Consider the following 16,972-nt stretch of genomic DNA (forward strand, 5'->3'; position numbering starts at 1 on the left):
GAAAGAGAAATGGGTCCATGGCTATAATGAAGAAGAATAGACCCATGGGCTGAGTTTTGGGGGGCCCAAAGAGGCCAGCCCTCCCCCAAACTTAAATGGTAAGTTGTCCGAAGAAAGCACGCAACCTGTAAATGCAAGTGCAATAAAAAACATCAAAATTTTCAATAAAATTTAGCACTAGATATTGTTTAAAATTCTGTTATCAGAGGCTAATTTACACAAATTTTCTAGGAACACTTAGGGGCTATGGAACATTTTCACTGGAAGTTGTTCCATAGCCCTCACCGGCAAGATAGCTGCCCCCCAAAAATAAAACTTAACATCTCCCACGAATAGACCTAATGCTGAGTTGAAGAAGGAAATCCAATAAAGAAAAGAAGACAGGAGTACTAAACAACCGTGAAAAAGAGTTATCGTTTTAATAATAAATCACTGAGAAAAGGTGGCTGCGTCACGAGCTCCAAAGTTCCCCATCAGTAAACAACAACGTTGCTAGAGGTGACAACAAGATGTATGCCCACTAGGGTTATGACTTTTTGTACAAAATTTGATTTCCTGTGCCACAAAAGGATGAACTTTTGCCCAAAAATAACGTCAGAAGTCTTAGTTTTGTTCTATTTTATAAAAAAGTCACCCCCAAAAAGAAATTGCTAATTAGAATTTCAGCCATATAAAGGGTTCATTCCTTTTCTTTCTAGTCTTATCAAACGTTCTTCAAAGATCTCAATCTGTATGATGGAACTCTATAGAGTTGTCTGGATGTTTGTAAGACTCTCTGAAGTCTTCTATGACAGTATAGTATTTTATATTACTTAATATAAGTGTCCAGAAAGTTCTAGAAAATTCTCCATTTTTTTATTATTTAACTGTATGCGTTTGTGATCTTCTTATTATTTCTTATCCTTAATTTCTTATTAAATTGTTCCAAGTCTCCAACTGCAATTTGAAATCGTAATGTCTCATAAGGTAAGTGGAACTACTAATGAAAGGAACAAGAAGATCTGGGAGAAGAATCTTACTCAATTTCAAGACTCACATAGGAAAAGAAGAACTGTTCCACTAGAAAAACAGTCACTGGAAAAGAACAGCAGGGTACCACTGAAAATCCAAGTTTATGGCCTCATCTAACCATTGGAACATCGATCAATTTGAGAAAATTTGCGTTCTTAATAAATCTAAGGCTGTATATAGGGTTTAAATTTTATAAATTTTTTCATTGATTCAAAATAACGCTAAGAATGAAACCAATACCAGTTAAAATTAGTTAAATGAGAATTTTGCCACCATTGGCCATCTAAAATAGATAAAAATAGCTAATAGAGGTATAAGTTCAATCACTTGTCTCATTCACGCGTATTTTACTCTTCAACGGAGAAGGATTACATCAATAAATACAGTAAGCAATATCGGTGTATTGAAAATTAGAATTACACATTATTTGTAACAAAGTTGCTGCGGAACTTCCTCATTAGTAACTTCGGACTTCGATGAATCTGATATTTCTGATCGTTCTGATGAATCCTGCATTCTGAAGAAAGTAGATAATATAGTAAATCCCAACGAAACCAGTGAAAACTAATAGAGTAGAATAAAATATTAATCACGAAAGTTAAAATTCTACATGAATGAGTGACATCCTAAACCCCTTGGAACAACCTTTAAAATACTTAAAACAGTACTTGACATTTCTGTAGGCTCATGGGAGTTTCTGCTAATCTTTTATTGAGCCCTTATTTGGAATTTAGTAAAGAGCGACCTATACCCACCCACTCATGTTCTGCAGAATCGGAGTGAGTGTCATAAATTCTAAGAATTTCCATACGTAACATTCATTCTAGTAAGAGAGTCTCAGGAAAAAAGACACTTTTGTGAAATATAATCACAGCTTAGGAATCCTATCATATTTTGAAGAATTTATGAACACCAAGGGTTTCAGGAACTTGCAAGGTAATACAAGGCAATCAAATGACAACAAGCCTATTAGTACTAATAGGCAAATACCAGGTAACCTACAATTACTATCCGTTCTTCAAATTCATTCTTTTGATTTCATGTCACATAAACCTGTTTATATCATCAAGGTCGAGTACCGAGCCATTTTAAAAATTATTAAAGTTAAGAAAAGAGTGCTACATCACTCAATTCTCTCATTATTCCAATATGTGTTGAGCTTTGATTCTCGACAATTCGCGGCGGAAACCACTAAAGAAGGACATCAAGTGTAACGCGGTAACCCGCCAAGCAGAGCGCAACATTGATATTGTACGGCGAAAGTTCGACTGAACACATAACGCCCACCTACTCAACCTACCATTGAAATAAAATCTCGTTAACACCCCAACCTGCGCGAATGCGAGAAAACAAGTTCATAAATAGTCGATAAGTGTCAACAAGTAAGAGGGTACCGCACGGGCTGATTGCTTCCATTATCCCAATAATCATGGGCAAATTTTCGTCAAAATTATATTTAAGGCCATAAAAACGATCTACTCACAGTGGCGTAGCCAGGGGGGGGGGGGTTCCAGGAGGGGGTCCGGACCCCTACCCCCGATGTATAAAAATAAAAACACAATTATTTTCCTTCACGAAAGAAAATATTGTTGAGAAATCATGAATTTCCAAAATATTTCTCAAACAAATAATTTTTTTCCATTACGAAAAGTGCTAAATTTAGTATAAAACCTTCTATTTAGTACCCTGTTTTTCAAAAATTTCCTCCCACCTGTTTAGGACCCCCCCCACCCCAAAAGAAATTCCTGGCTACGCCATTGTCAATTCACCTCAATAAGTAGCCCAAATACGAATTATTTCTGTAAAAAGACAACGACAATATCTTAGTAAGAATAGATAGCTAGAGAAAGAAAAGAAGTATTCATCGAATAAAACCTCAGCAGTAAAAAGAAATTTGATTTTATAAAAAACTGCAATACATGAACAGTTTTAATGCAGTGTCATTAAGTCCGTTTCTGAAACAGTGTTTTAAGAGAATCTCGAAGTTTTCCTAAATTAAACAACATTCTATCGAGATCTAGAGAGAAAAATCAATTTCGTAGGGTGCACTTTTACACCCCTTGCTCCCAGGGCGAGGCAGAACCAGAATATAGGATGATTGCTTAGAGATGAAAAGGAGGAAAGGTTGTGAGCACCTTCTTGGATCGAGGTACAAATACCATTCATGAAAAAAGCAGGCAAAACTAAATTAGACAGGAGCGTGTCACAGGCCGACGTGAAACGAAAGATTGAAATCTTCAGAAAAATATAAATAACAGAGGACGTTACTCCCATTGCAAAATCTTTCAAACACTCCAGTTAAGCACCATAAACGAATTTCCTTTGAATACAACCCGCAAAAGAAAAGAAGGAAATATTCCGACGCTAAGATACTCCCCATTTCTGGCGAGTGATATAAGTAGCATTGATATTAAAAATAACACTTAAAAATAGTTACAAATATTAAATGTGAAATAATAACTTCCCGTATGAAACCACGATACCTGGAGCAATGCGAGATAATAGCATCAACCGTTCCCCACATTAAATTCACTCCGGATTTAACCCTTCAACGAAAATACGAGTAGAGTAAATCATCAGATGATAGCATAAAATGCAGAAATCCGGGTCGTGCTATTCAAAATAAAGTGTGGAATAGAACAAAGTAATTTATTTTATTTTATGACAAATCTACCTCGCCGTGAGTAATTGTTAAAGCCCAGCAACTTATAACTAGAAAAAATCATCGATAAACCATACCAATAATAGGTTACAATAACACGTTAATCATCACGAATCAAACCAGAACGGTCTAATTTATAATCACCCAATCGACGCCCTTATAGGGGCCATTAAGCTATTCCAATATTGAATTCGAAAGCGTAATTTATTTTCGAGGTCACAGACCAGAAGCCCTGCCAGTCGATGAACCGGGCGTAATAGATATTTAACCGCGCTTTAATTGAGAGAAAAATCATCCTCCATGCGGACCAGAATATGATTCATTGAGTGGGAAATGTAATTATCAACCAGGCTATTCGTCAAGCATTCATTTGTGATTTTCTTATCATCAATCTTGAGGCAGCAGATCCACTCAGCATTCCACAAGTCATTAGTCTGGCCGACATTTAGTTAATTTTCAACTTTCATGCCGGTTTCACGGTGGAAAAGCAACGGATATTTTTCTTGGAAAAAGAATATTAATCATTTGCTAAAAAAAAATATTGGTCTCAGCTTCCTATATCATATCAAGAAAATAAAACCACAATTGCCAATAAGAATTAGCTTCATCCACACATTCCGAGCTCCACCGAAAATCTATTTTCAGCACATTCAAACTCCAATTCATGCCGAAACATCTACAACAATATTGAAAAACGTATCAAAACATATTACGGCTGGCATAAAATTTTCTTTAGTGATTTCATTAAATTAAACAAAGTCCTGGAGATAAGAATGACGTTCAAATGTCAATCACGCTCGTATGTACACTATCTACATGAATGCATATTCATTTCACCAAACGGAAAATGATTGAAGCCTTCACAGATCTATTGGAATGCTTACGGCATAAAGTAAAGCAATTGCTCAAATTTTTTAACACCAACATGTACGCTTTATTTGCGTATCCATCCAAAAATAAGCAAGCTCTTGGTTTTCAATGATAAGGCGTTAGCCCGAGTGCAAAAAAAACTAGTATAATTTACCGATACTAATCATAAATATTACGTTTTCGCGAGTGCCAACTGTTTTCTTAAACGGCTTTTCTTACGAATAATCTAACTATTCATTATTGTATCTGCCATTATTTTTTTATGAAAAGGATTAAATCAACCAAATGACAAAACTACTTTGTACCACGAAAGATTTAGTGCTATCCCGGCGAATATACTTCGTAAAATGTTCTCGGGATCGCCACCGGGTCAGGAACTGCATAACTGCCGACGTTTCGATGTCCGACTCGGCCATCGTCCTCAAGGCTGTGAGGCACTCACAGCCCTGACCCGGTGGCAATCCCGAGAAAATTTTACGTAATTTGTACCACTCTTTCGGGAATTCAGACTTGATTTCACAGACAACGTGTTCCATAGGCTTAACCTCTCCATTGTAAAATTGTGCTCCCCAGGGAAAATCGCAGATTCATATTGAGCTTATATTATACTTTTGAAAATAACAGGTTTGGGAATATTCTTTAATAGCAGAGTATATATCAATTGTGATTAGATCCTAAATCATTAACCGACGACTCGAATCCTATATAGATGCTACATTCACTTGTACCAGTTACGAGTACTCTTCGCACATGAAGAGTAGATTTAGACAGAAAAGGCAGTAAATGTCGGCGTGCTAAAATGCAGGTAAAAAGTTGACAACAATAAAGTAGCCCATATCTGTGCATAGTACAAATGTTTTTGTAAAAGTAAGAAAGAAACATGTTTGCACATTCCTCTAATTGCTTGCAAATAATTTTTTACGAGGTAGTACACAGAAGTAGATCAACAATTGTTTATTTGGGGACGAGGCAATAATATCTTCGAATTTATGAATGCATGTTAGGAGTTATTACCCCATTCACCATCAATAACAACGACAGGAATGATATAATTACCTTTTCAATCAATATTAATCACAATGGTTACACAGCTATCGCGCATTTAAATAACTTCAAAATAACAACATTAGTATCCAATGGATTCCAAGTTCTTAATTTCAATTTCCAAGTTTCCAATTTCAAATTAAATTTAAATTAAACTGTTGTGGATAAAATCTTTGATAAGAATATTAATAAAATGTGGAGATTCCAGCTACTTGATGGATGAAGTGAATATAAAGGAAGAATTTATATTTTACTCTCGTTTCATCAGTTACGAGATTTGAAACTGGCAACAAATATTAAAATAAAACAAAAACTGCCCAAAAATGCAAGCATAATAAGAAGAGTTTCCATGGCTAATTATTAAGGCCCAAGGAAAATGCCCCATGATTAATCACTCACGCTGATTTCAATCCGAACAAAGTTAGAATAGCATGGGTCATAAATGATTTCACACTCAACCTTAACCTTCGAATTTTATCAAGCTATTAGGGTATGCATTTAATATTCGTAACGTCATGAGGAAAAATTGCCTTCCTACCGACAACGCTCATATCAACGACTCTTCAATCATTCCAGGTTTCGATAAAAACTTGAGCAATAAGACTCCTTAGGTTGGTGGAATGATTAATAGCCTTCACCACTGCTTTTCTTATCATCATTCTGCACCCGAGTCGTCGGTTATATACGAAAGGAGCAAAGATTACGGCAGATAAAATAAGGTTCACACATGGACTGAGATTAACGCTACTTCCTCAACATGCTATCACAAGCGGTAATCTTATCAGAGAAGAATTTCAATGAAAGTAACCATTTCTTCAAAACAAAGACAGTTAAAATGTCACGGCATTGCGGTCTTATTCGATTACGATCGACTCGAGGGAAACTCAAAGAGCTCTTTAGACGAGTTACAATCAGAATATCAATTGAAAAACATTAGTGCTCTTTTCTTACATATTGAAACGAAATTTCATCGTGTCCAGCAGGCCTCAAGCATGTTTTAAGGCAGAGGTAATTGGAAAAAATTCGGTGTCAGCTGGCAAAATTTCCTTGTACGTGCACGCAATGATTTCTGAGGAAACTACGAGTAATCAATGCAACACAATAGATTGCATGCGGCCATACTCATGCTCTGGAAAGTAGATTTAAATTTATTCAATGCGTTAGGAGGAGTGAGTTAAGCAGAATATTTTTTCTATTCAAAATAATTTCTTTGGAGGAAAAATCCGTGAACTTATGGCTGCAAATACGTAGAACAAATGTTTACACCCTTTGAATAAGGTTCACCATGAATTAATACGCCGAAATTGGAAAGTAAACGTTGAAACTAATGAGCATGGAAATAAATAGTCCAAAGCGTCTTCTCGATATGTTTATAGTGCACTCAATAACACCCATTAGTTATTAGTAAATTACGGATACGACTAGATATGCGAGATTTTATTCACTGAAATTTTGTTAAAAACAAGAGATACAGAATTTAATAGCTCGCATTTCTACCAATTTTATGAAACCCTACATGTAATCCACATGTCTGAGGCTTAGTTTGGGATGAGTTCTACCCTCAACGATATAAGCTAACCGTCGAGTTGAATCACTGACTGAGTGACATTCATTCATAGAAGCGGAGACTTAGCCTATGAGCATGGTGATATTAATTGACAAAATCAATACCGAGGGAAACTAAGGTAACTAAAAGCTATGGTACGGTGTTAGGGTGCTATCTCATTAGAGGCCTAATACCGTAAAACATTCCATTTCTTCGAGGCTACCAAAGATTATTTCTCAGAAATTGTGCAACTATTGATTCCTAGCATAGAGAGGTCATCATAGTTATTATTTATAATAATTTATCGAATTCCAATCGATTTCCCGCCAACATGAGTAATGGAGCACTTCAAAAGGCATAACATCGATATCGTTCATTATGGAAACCATGAACTGTGCTCGCCTTCACTTACACTTCAGCGCCACATAATCTACATAGAGACACAAATGTATAAAACGCCTTAGTTGCATGCATGAAGGATACGAGATGCATAACACGTTTTCTATCTACGATATGCAATACGCGTTTATTGTCTAAAATTAAGGCATGCAATCACAAAAATCTCATTAGAAAACTAAAGGAAATCTATTGAGGAAATATCTATGAAAAAATATATTTGTGATGAAATATTTGTGATACTTATGTTGATTTATGCGATTAATACTCCGTTTAAGAATTCTCTGTCGTGGAAATGAGTATTTATTCGTAGTTTAATCGAATATTTATCATAATTCTTTGTGCAAAGTGATTCCTCCACACAGCGAGCCGTCATTCGTAGATATCTAGAGGACTGGGAATAAAATGTACTATTTTTGAAGTCGATTTGATCGGAAACGTAATCGAAATTAAAGGATTGTGTATTAAGGAACGATCCATCGCTCTAATACTACAGTAATCTTACATGAAATGAAAAGTCGACGAGTTGACTGGATGGAAACATAACCCTAGAGAAAATGATCAATTTGTCAGATTTAGCAAATATCGGATTACCCTAAGCCATTGTCGCTTATGCCTTAGATGGCGAGTTCTAACTTGAAAGTGACCATAGTCTAGCTGTGTTTTTCTATAAATTAATTGTGCAAGCAACGACTGGCACTTTGTAACTCACTAAAAATAGTATAATGATATCACATTTCCAATATTTTATTACTTTCTACATTGTTTAATAATGCATATCTCAGAAATTAGGGAACTTCAATTAATGATGGAATGGGAAGACATTCTATCCAAGGATGGTTTTTTATCTTAAATCTTTTTATCTTAAAAACTGTTTTTTAACACACAGCAAATTTGAATTGAGAAATATTAAGGCATGCATTCGTATAAATCATTTTAGAAAACTTGAGACTAATATATAGGGGAAATACCTATGAAGCCATAAATTGACCTTAAAAAAAGTTCACCGCTAAATGTTAGCCAAGGAAATAAACGAAAGATTCAGGCAATTTTATTGAAAATATCGTTTCATAGTAGTTTGGTAAAATAGTATTTAATGGTATCCACTGTTAAATGACCAAAAGGGCCGAAAATAAGCAGCGAGTGCAGAAAGCAGCAGAAATTAAGTGCGTACAACGAAGTGTACTAAAACACAGTACAATCTCTGTAATCCGGCATTGAGGTATTCCGACACGTCCAGTAATCCGGCGTGCAGGGCTGGCGACCTCCCTCCGGCTAATATAATTTCGTAATTTTTAAATAAAAGATTTTTCGATACTTAGTATTTGTTTTATTATTATGCATGTATGTGTGGAGAATCCAGGATGCAGACAATGAGAGGGCTAAGTAGGAGTTAACCTCCCAGCAGTCCTGGGGGTCCGAAAAAATTTACCTTTCAACCTAGCGTAATTTGGATACCCAAGTGGTACTATAACCCCGTGTATAATAGAGCTAATTTGTATTTCTACTCGTTAAAGTGCGTAAACATATCGGAAAACATAATTAAATACTCATGTACAAAGTAGCATTTCTCCAAAAATTTCGATTTTATCTGGTGTGTTTTTCGACCAAATGGGGGGTATACCCCTTTGCCCCCCCTCCCTTAGATACGCCACTGGAATGTGGGTGTTCATTGCAGAGTCACAGCGGTGTCCAGGGTTTATTCTACCTTTATCGACCATAATCGTTATTATCAATTTGTTCTATCTATCATGACACGCGCACTAAGCAGTAGGAAGAGTTAACTTCAGTATATTATTGTAGCTATGTGTTTTATGTGCTACTGTGTTATACACTACTATTTAATTGCAAAATTATACCTTAAAAATTTTATTATGCATTGTGCCTGTTTCCTGCACGTTTCCAATAATCCGGCTATGCCAGGGCTGCATAAGTGTCGCATTACCGAGATCGCAGTGTACAAATAACGCCGAGTATAGTTTTAGCATCATTCTCTTCGAATGACTACCTGCAACTGAAGGAGTCGAAGAGTTTTCAACCGAACCACGGAGGATAATATTCGCCCACCACCGGTAGAGGTCTGACACGTCTGCGGGACACTCCAATACTAGTTCCCAATGGGTCAAGGCCGCGCGCGATCTGGTCGTGAGCAGCGAGCTCGCAAGTCCCGAGGTATCACCGGCCAACTCATTGGTCGTGCGCTCAAAACCCGCCGCCGCCGCTGTCTAGGGACGCGGATTCTGTGCCGTAAATTTTGGTCTTTTCTTCTCGCTCTCAAAAGGACCCACAAAGAGAGATAAGAGGAGCCCGCAAAGGGATACATTGAATGCTGAACAAGACAAGGGCGGCGCAGATATCCGACGTCAATCCGTGGAAGTATATCGCATCATGAAAAGTCATTGCATGATTTTCCATTCTCACAATAACGTTCTGCCTCAACTACGAAACTATGCATGCACTTTGAATTTTTACAATCGATCAATACAGGCGTGATCGATTATTGACGAGTTCACTCGGAGGAAATTCATCGATAGTAATGATACAAACATCTGTAGTAATTTTGCACACTATTTCAGTTTACTCCACCGGTTTCAACATTTACACGTCATTATCAAGACATGTCTAATGTCAAATATAGGTGGTATGATGTACCAGCCGTCATGCTTTTTCGTTTTACTAAAACAAAGATTAGATATAGTTATCCCTTCTCCGCTGAATCTGCATTATCATCAGCAATCTGATGACGTAATTTTGACGAAGGAATAGATACAATTTCATAAAAGCAGCTGGAAATTAAGATCCGTGAGTAAAGTATGAAGGAAATCGAGTAACCCCGATTACAATTTATTTTTTATGCCGGAATATCGTTCTACAATAATGGAAAAATACAAGATTAAGTTGTAAGAAAATGTATTTCAAAGAAGTAAAAAAGGTGAAATCGACAATCCGTTAAAATGGAAACATAAAAGTGATTCACATGCGCCGATAAAGATCACACATCCGAAGATTATAAAATTCTAGATAATAGTGTGACGTAGAATGACTCATGTCAACCCAGAAATCAACGCGAGAGCCTTGATTGGAAGAGTTTAGCATTGATTACTGGATAAATGGTTAAAATTCCTGGGATACTAGGACAAAAAAATGCTAACATGCGAGATTAAAACGGACAGATCAGTAAAATGTGTATGCCTAAGAAAATTACTACCAGGAATGACAACTCCCAGCACAAAATTATTTCGGATTTAAATGTATTATTAACGAATGAAGATAACACTCGGTTTATAAGTAAGCTCCACACAGTAAAAAAAACACAGGACGCTAAGAACTACCTGTAAGTTAGTACATGAATTTAGTAGTCGTGATACGCCTCAATCGTCACTCAAAAGAGTCTTATATGTACTCTAATTCCTCAATCGCCAACTGGTTCGACGACCGCTTCATTACAACAATAGATTTTGATTACCTTTGACATTTACAGACTTGACCCGCTGGGTCAACTTTCGACGCATCTAACAGTTGAACAAATCGCTACCTTGGTTTGACAAGGTTCAAACTGACATTTTTGCAAAATTTGGTGTTTTCACTCAAGATAACTAAGTTTATGTTTCTCTGTGTGCTGCACCGGTTTTTATTCCTCTATGTAAAATAATAACAGATTTAGAACAGTGACAAAGTTCCCACTGCAAGGAGAAAAAACTAATATTTGGTGTGACAAGGTTCTAACTGCATTTTAATTATTTTATTACTCATATAAACATGTAAAAAAATAAAATAAATAACATATTTTCTTAAAGTAATAATTACTAGTGTATCTAGTGGATCACTAGTGTATGTGCCAAGAATCAAAAATAAATTCCTATTAATAATAGAAATAGAGCAGTTTAAAACTTTGGCAAGGTTTTTCTCAAAACCAGCTGATGGTCAGTTAGAACCTTGTCAAACCAAGGTAGCGAAATGCAAGCTCAGAATACTAAAGGCAGTTTTTTCTCACATGAAATAATGTTCAAAAACACCTAATAGAATAGGTAAGATCATTAACGTATAAAATAATTAATGTTCCGACAAAATTAAGCGAATTTATTCCTCAAACTCAAGTGACTGGACATGATGGAGTCCAACGAGAAGGCGAAGAATCGCGTCGATTGACTAAACTTAAAGGGGAGATGGCATAAATGCACGGGGCAAATCGCAACGCACGATAAAGTGTCGAGGACAACGGTGGGGTCCGACGTGAACGGAAAGAAGTATGAAGGAATGACGTGAATGCAAAAGATTATGAGCCCAAGACGATGAAGAAACATTCGATTTCAGAGGTCAATAATACTGAGTCTACCATTTAAGAGCTCTGATGATTATTCAATTACATACCGAACGATGAAAACGAGGCACAGGCAATAAAATACTCAAATTCTTAATAACTCACGATAAACTAAAATGTAGTTCGATGCATTTAACCCGAAAATTAATACACTACAGCTAAAATGGTACGCTATAACAAGGCGATATCTTCAGCGCCAACCATTTACGTCAATTAGGTCACTAAAAACGTACATTACTTTTCACTAATTCACAAATAAGTTTAAAATACGCTTAATTTACGGAAATATGAATAACAGGATTCAGAAACTTTTATACGATACAAGGTACCCGACGCCAAGAACTACGCAATCCTAAAATCATGTTCTCTTATAATGTGGGCACACGTTTTTTACGGGACAAAAATAAACTCTTCTTATCTCGCGGGAACTCACCTCGCGGGCAAAACAGGATATCTCTTTCCCTTCGCAAGTCGTTTCATTCGGTGGTGCGAAAGCAGCTGCTGGAATCTCTCGCTCACTTATACGCATAACACACTTGCACTTCAACGACCACTTCATTGGACAATGCTAAGCCGAATGTATAGCAATTTTTTTACAAGTCTCGACAAACCGTCAAGCGATCGAATCGGTCCATGTTTCGCACGGTCCCTCACGAATGTTTTGCTTATCCGTGGCTTCCTATAGTGTACAGCTCTATCCGATTAACTCAATCCGTAATACTTTTGTCACAGAATGCATTCTGTGCGCACAGAGCCGCCCAGAAGGCAGCTTTGCCGACGATAAAATGTATTCTGGCGACTATGTCCAATCTTGGTAAGATCTGATCTCTTTCGTACTTGTGCAAGTATTATTGTGGCATCAACTTTTATTTACAAAGTTTTTAAGAGAAATTTACAAAGTTTTCTATGTAAAAGGACGCAACTTCACCAAGTGACGCCACAAATAACTGATTATATAAATTATAAAACACAACACTGAGTCACGCATAACAGAGTACGATGTGGGGTACACAAATGATCAATCTTCGCAAAAGTTAAGCTTGATACGCTTGAATAAATAATCGAAGTCGACCCTCTGCCAAACATACACACCACAGGTGGCTTGTTAGGTAACATATTGACGTCACGATCCGAGGAAGTCAAGACTTTGGAACCTTACAGAAGGAGATACGATAAGTATAGAAATGCATCGAGAAGTACAAAAGGTTGACCAAGGCCCACGCCCTGTTCCACTGCTCCTTTCAACTACCTACCAGCTTCGACATCAGACAACCCATCTTGATGAGACCACGTGATTCACCCGACCCGGCACATCCTGGCGCGAAATAATTTCAGCTTAGGACGACCCCACGCCTCCCTCTTGGCCGGCAGACGGCTGAGACGTCACTGGCTCCATGACGACAACGCTGCTCGCCACTAATTAGAGGCACATCGAGAAAAGCCACGGTGTGGTCGAACCTTCCCTCCCCGGGCGTTTGTGCGAGAGAGAAAACCAAAACATGGAGGAGGGGCATCTCGCTGCAGACGCAGATCCAAACGTCGGGCTTACGGAGGGGGGGGGGTGACCATTTTTATTATACACAATGTAGATTACATAAGCCGCAAAAGAAAGGTAAACATCCTCACTAACCGGATCTCAAATGCCTTTAAACCCGGGCCGCGAAGTCAAGTGCTTGCCATTTTCTTGTAAGTTTTAAAATATGAGTGAAATGAAACGGAATAATTGATTTTTTACCTCCTTATCTTGACCTCGTTTAATTAATGGTAAAATAGTTCTCGGAGCATAGGTCAAAGCTAAGGTATGTCACAATTTTTTGTGCATTCTGTTCTTATATATACATATTTTTTTAATTATATTATTGTAAAAAACTCTATCGGAGCATTTATTTATGTAAAATATTGTATATCATTGTATTTTATATTGTTCTCATGCTTTCTTTCGTAGCCCTGATGATAGTTTAAAATAAACTGAAACGTTGGCTAAAACATTTTTGCATCACATACATTGACCTATACTCCGAGAACTATTTTACCAAGAAATGGAATGTTACCCAAACAAGCCACATGTAGTGTGTATTTCTGGCAGAGGGTCAACTTCTTTTATATATTTAAATTGCTTCCCAACCAAAGAAAGAAGACAAAATCAGAAATAAAGTAAATCCTTTCATAACAAAAAATATATATTATACTAATAATAACAATAGGTAACTGCAGTGGATCGATATTTGGCCACATGCCAGCGCCGTGTATAGCCGCTTAGATTTAAGTTTTTTTTTGTTTTTTAGAATTAGAATATCTAAGGGAATAATTTCATTTTTACCATGTATTTTAGTTTTATTCTTCCTAAACCTTGCAATGTAGAGTGCAATTTAGACGTTCACTAGTAGGCTTTCTTTCCATTTCCCCTTCACTTACACTGGAAACGTATACAATGGTCCCTTACACGCTTGAAATGGCATGACCCCTATGTCGAGAATTTTATTTTCTCCAATGCTTTCTTAGTGCCATGGGCACAGTAAAAAATGCTGAAGATGTGGTCTTAAGTCGCACAGGAGCAGCACAAACAATGTAAGTGCTGAAAATCCCAGTCAAAGAAGGATCGGGGACGAATTTCATTGAATGTCTTTCATTGAATTTCATCCCCTCCCATAACGAGAGAAATCTATCGATGCATCTTTAGAGTGATTCAATTTTTCGAAACTGCTAGGGTAACACACGTTAGAAATATGTAACAGAAAAACAAAAAACAATGAATGCGTTTCTCCTAATGTTAACACAAAGGACTCGCTTTCTTCCAAGCCTCAGGAGCATGGGGCTCCATATCTCGGAGGTTATGAGGGGTATTGTGTTCTCCTGTATTCGCCACTGACCTAACAGGAATGAGAAAAGAATAACAGTCAGTCCTGACGTCACTGACGACTCGGCACTAACAGGGCACAAAGGCTGTCACCGATCCGATGACATACATACATCGGACATATGTAAAATGGCGCTTTTTTCCAATGCGCGATCATAGGTAGCCAACCAAACCAACCAGAAACCACGCGCGATTTGGCATTTTCTTAGGGGCGTTCATAATCCTGGTTTTGCCATGCTCTGAATGGGTCTTTAAAGAAAATAACTCGCGTTATGAGACGCTGCTCCAATTATGCACTAATCCATTAGGCTCTTCAACATGACCACAACACCGTTGAGATGGAATTGAGATTTGACATCCGCAAGTGAATAGACAATCCCTTGTTTCCATGACTTCTAACTCAGTCCACCCATTCAGGATAAGGATACCTTCCCGAACGTTTCCAACAGAATACTAAAGAAAACCGAAACAGAGATTACGATGAGGGGCGATATAACAGTACCAAGGATGTTCAAAGTAAAAAAAAAAAAAGGATTCGCCGATGCTTCAAACCAATATCTGAATCCTTCGTTGGCCAGCTGCTTCGGTTTTCTTGCGGAATAGGTGGACAGCGAGACAGAGGTTAAACCGAAAAACGATAAGGGACAGTCAGTTTCATTATCATAATGTGAGGTAGGGTTAATAATGTGGATGTGTAATTATGAATGTGGAATGATGTGTAGGAGGTCATCGGTAATTCCTTCACATTCACCCCACGCCTGCTTCACAGTCGCATACTAGACCAAGGGTCATGCCCCATCTATTTACTTGCCACCTACTTTGACAGCACTGCGGAGAGAGCCACAGACGAGACCGTAAGACACCTATCGGGCAGCCCTACTTCATAGTCGCTTACGAGACCCCGTCAATTTGCTTCAAACCTCTTTTGACAGCACTGACGATAGGGACCAACACCTCACCCTGACGTCACGGTCGAACCGGGCATTTACTTGCACCCTACTTTGACAACACTGAGAGACCTATCCAGCATTCCTATTTCAAGGTGGCCAACAAGACCCCGTCAATTTGCTTCGAACCTCCTTTGACTGCACTGAAGACAGGGACCAACACCTTGCCCTGACGTCACGGTCGAACCGGGCATTTACTTTCCACCTACGTTGACAACACTGAGAGACTTATCGGGAATTCCAGCTTCACAGTTGCCTACGTGACCCCATCAATTTGCTTCGAACCTCTTTTGACAGCACTGAGGATAGGGACCAACACCTCGCCCTGACGTCACGGTCGCACCGGGCATTTACTTGCCACATACTTTGACAACACTGAGAGACTTATCGGGCATTCCAGCTTCACAGTTGCCTACGTGACCCCGTCAATTTGCTTCGAACCTCTTTTGACAGCACTGAGGATAGGGACCAAGTCACAACTGCTCGCGGTTGAACCGGGCACAAACAGCTGCTTTGGCGTCACCTACCGTCGTCGCTTCCCTTGAGTTGGCCGTCCACCCGCCGGCGCCGCCGCACCTCGCCACGCCCTCTTCCACTTCGGTGTCGGCGTCGCACGAGCACCTCTTCCGGCAGTATTCCTCGCCGCCGGGCTCCTCTGCGCCGCATACCAGCACGCGCCGGAGGCAGCGCCACAGCTGACCGGCAGAGTCCCCGCTCATGCCGGTGCCGCTGCCGCCGCGGGACGAAGTCGGAGCGCGACTACCTCGGCCCATCCGAACGAAGGCTCCCCGCTCGAGTGGGGTGGCGGCCGACCACGAGGAGCTGGCGGGCGACGCGTCGGACTTTCCCGAGGCCGGCCGCTCGCGCTATCGGGAGCAAGCGACGCTAGGGGTGGGGGAAAGGTGGGGAGGGAACTATCGGGATCACCCCCTCTCTCCCGCCTCCGATCAGATAAGAAAGGTGGGCGGCAGGAGAGGAAAAGAAAGATAAGTCCCGGGTGTAATGAAAGGAAGGACGTCGTCGCACATGAACCAGAAGAATACGCAACTTAATATGTACTTAGCACAGGGATGCCGACTTACAAATAATATTGGGGAGGCCCAAACCGGGAATCTTGCCCCGGCAAATTTTATACGTAGTGAGTTTTAAGTTTTTTAAGCATTTTAGAAGAGCCATATGATCATCATTAGAATCCTGATAACTCGAATCTCGATATCTGGACACTTCGGGGAAAATCGACAAGCCAGACACATTTTTTCCTCTCACCCATAACGAATTTTCGAGGGGGCTCGGGCCCCCTCAGGCCACATGGAGTCGG

At 38.9% G+C, this 16,972-nt stretch overlaps 1 protein-coding gene across 4 annotated transcripts in view; it reads right to left on the reverse strand.

The window, feature by feature from the left end:
• LOC124169347 (high affinity cAMP-specific and IBMX-insensitive 3',5'-cyclic phosphodiesterase 8-like) overlaps nt 1-16,465 on the reverse strand; it is an 86,080-nt gene extending 69,615 nt beyond the window's left edge. For 3 of the 4 annotated variants that reach the window (XR_006867098.1, XR_006867097.1, XM_046547933.1), the window contains exon 1: nt 16,182-16,465. Coding sequence is in view for 1 of the 4 variants with exons in the window: in XM_046547933.1 (XP_046403889.1) it covers nt 16,182-16,427 (246 nt within the window). In the remaining 3 variants the exon portion in view is untranslated. Of the gene's footprint in view, nt 1-13,103; nt 13,208-16,181 lie in introns of those variants that run through there. The other variant, XR_006867099.1, reaches the window with a different exon arrangement.
• Nucleotides 16,466-16,972: the final 507 nt, after the last annotated feature.

Source organism: Ischnura elegans, chromosome 12 (genome assembly GCF_921293095.1).
Source record: "Ischnura elegans chromosome 12, ioIscEleg1.1, whole genome shotgun sequence".
NCBI classification, from domain to species: Eukaryota; Metazoa; Arthropoda; class Insecta; order Odonata; family Coenagrionidae; genus Ischnura; species Ischnura elegans.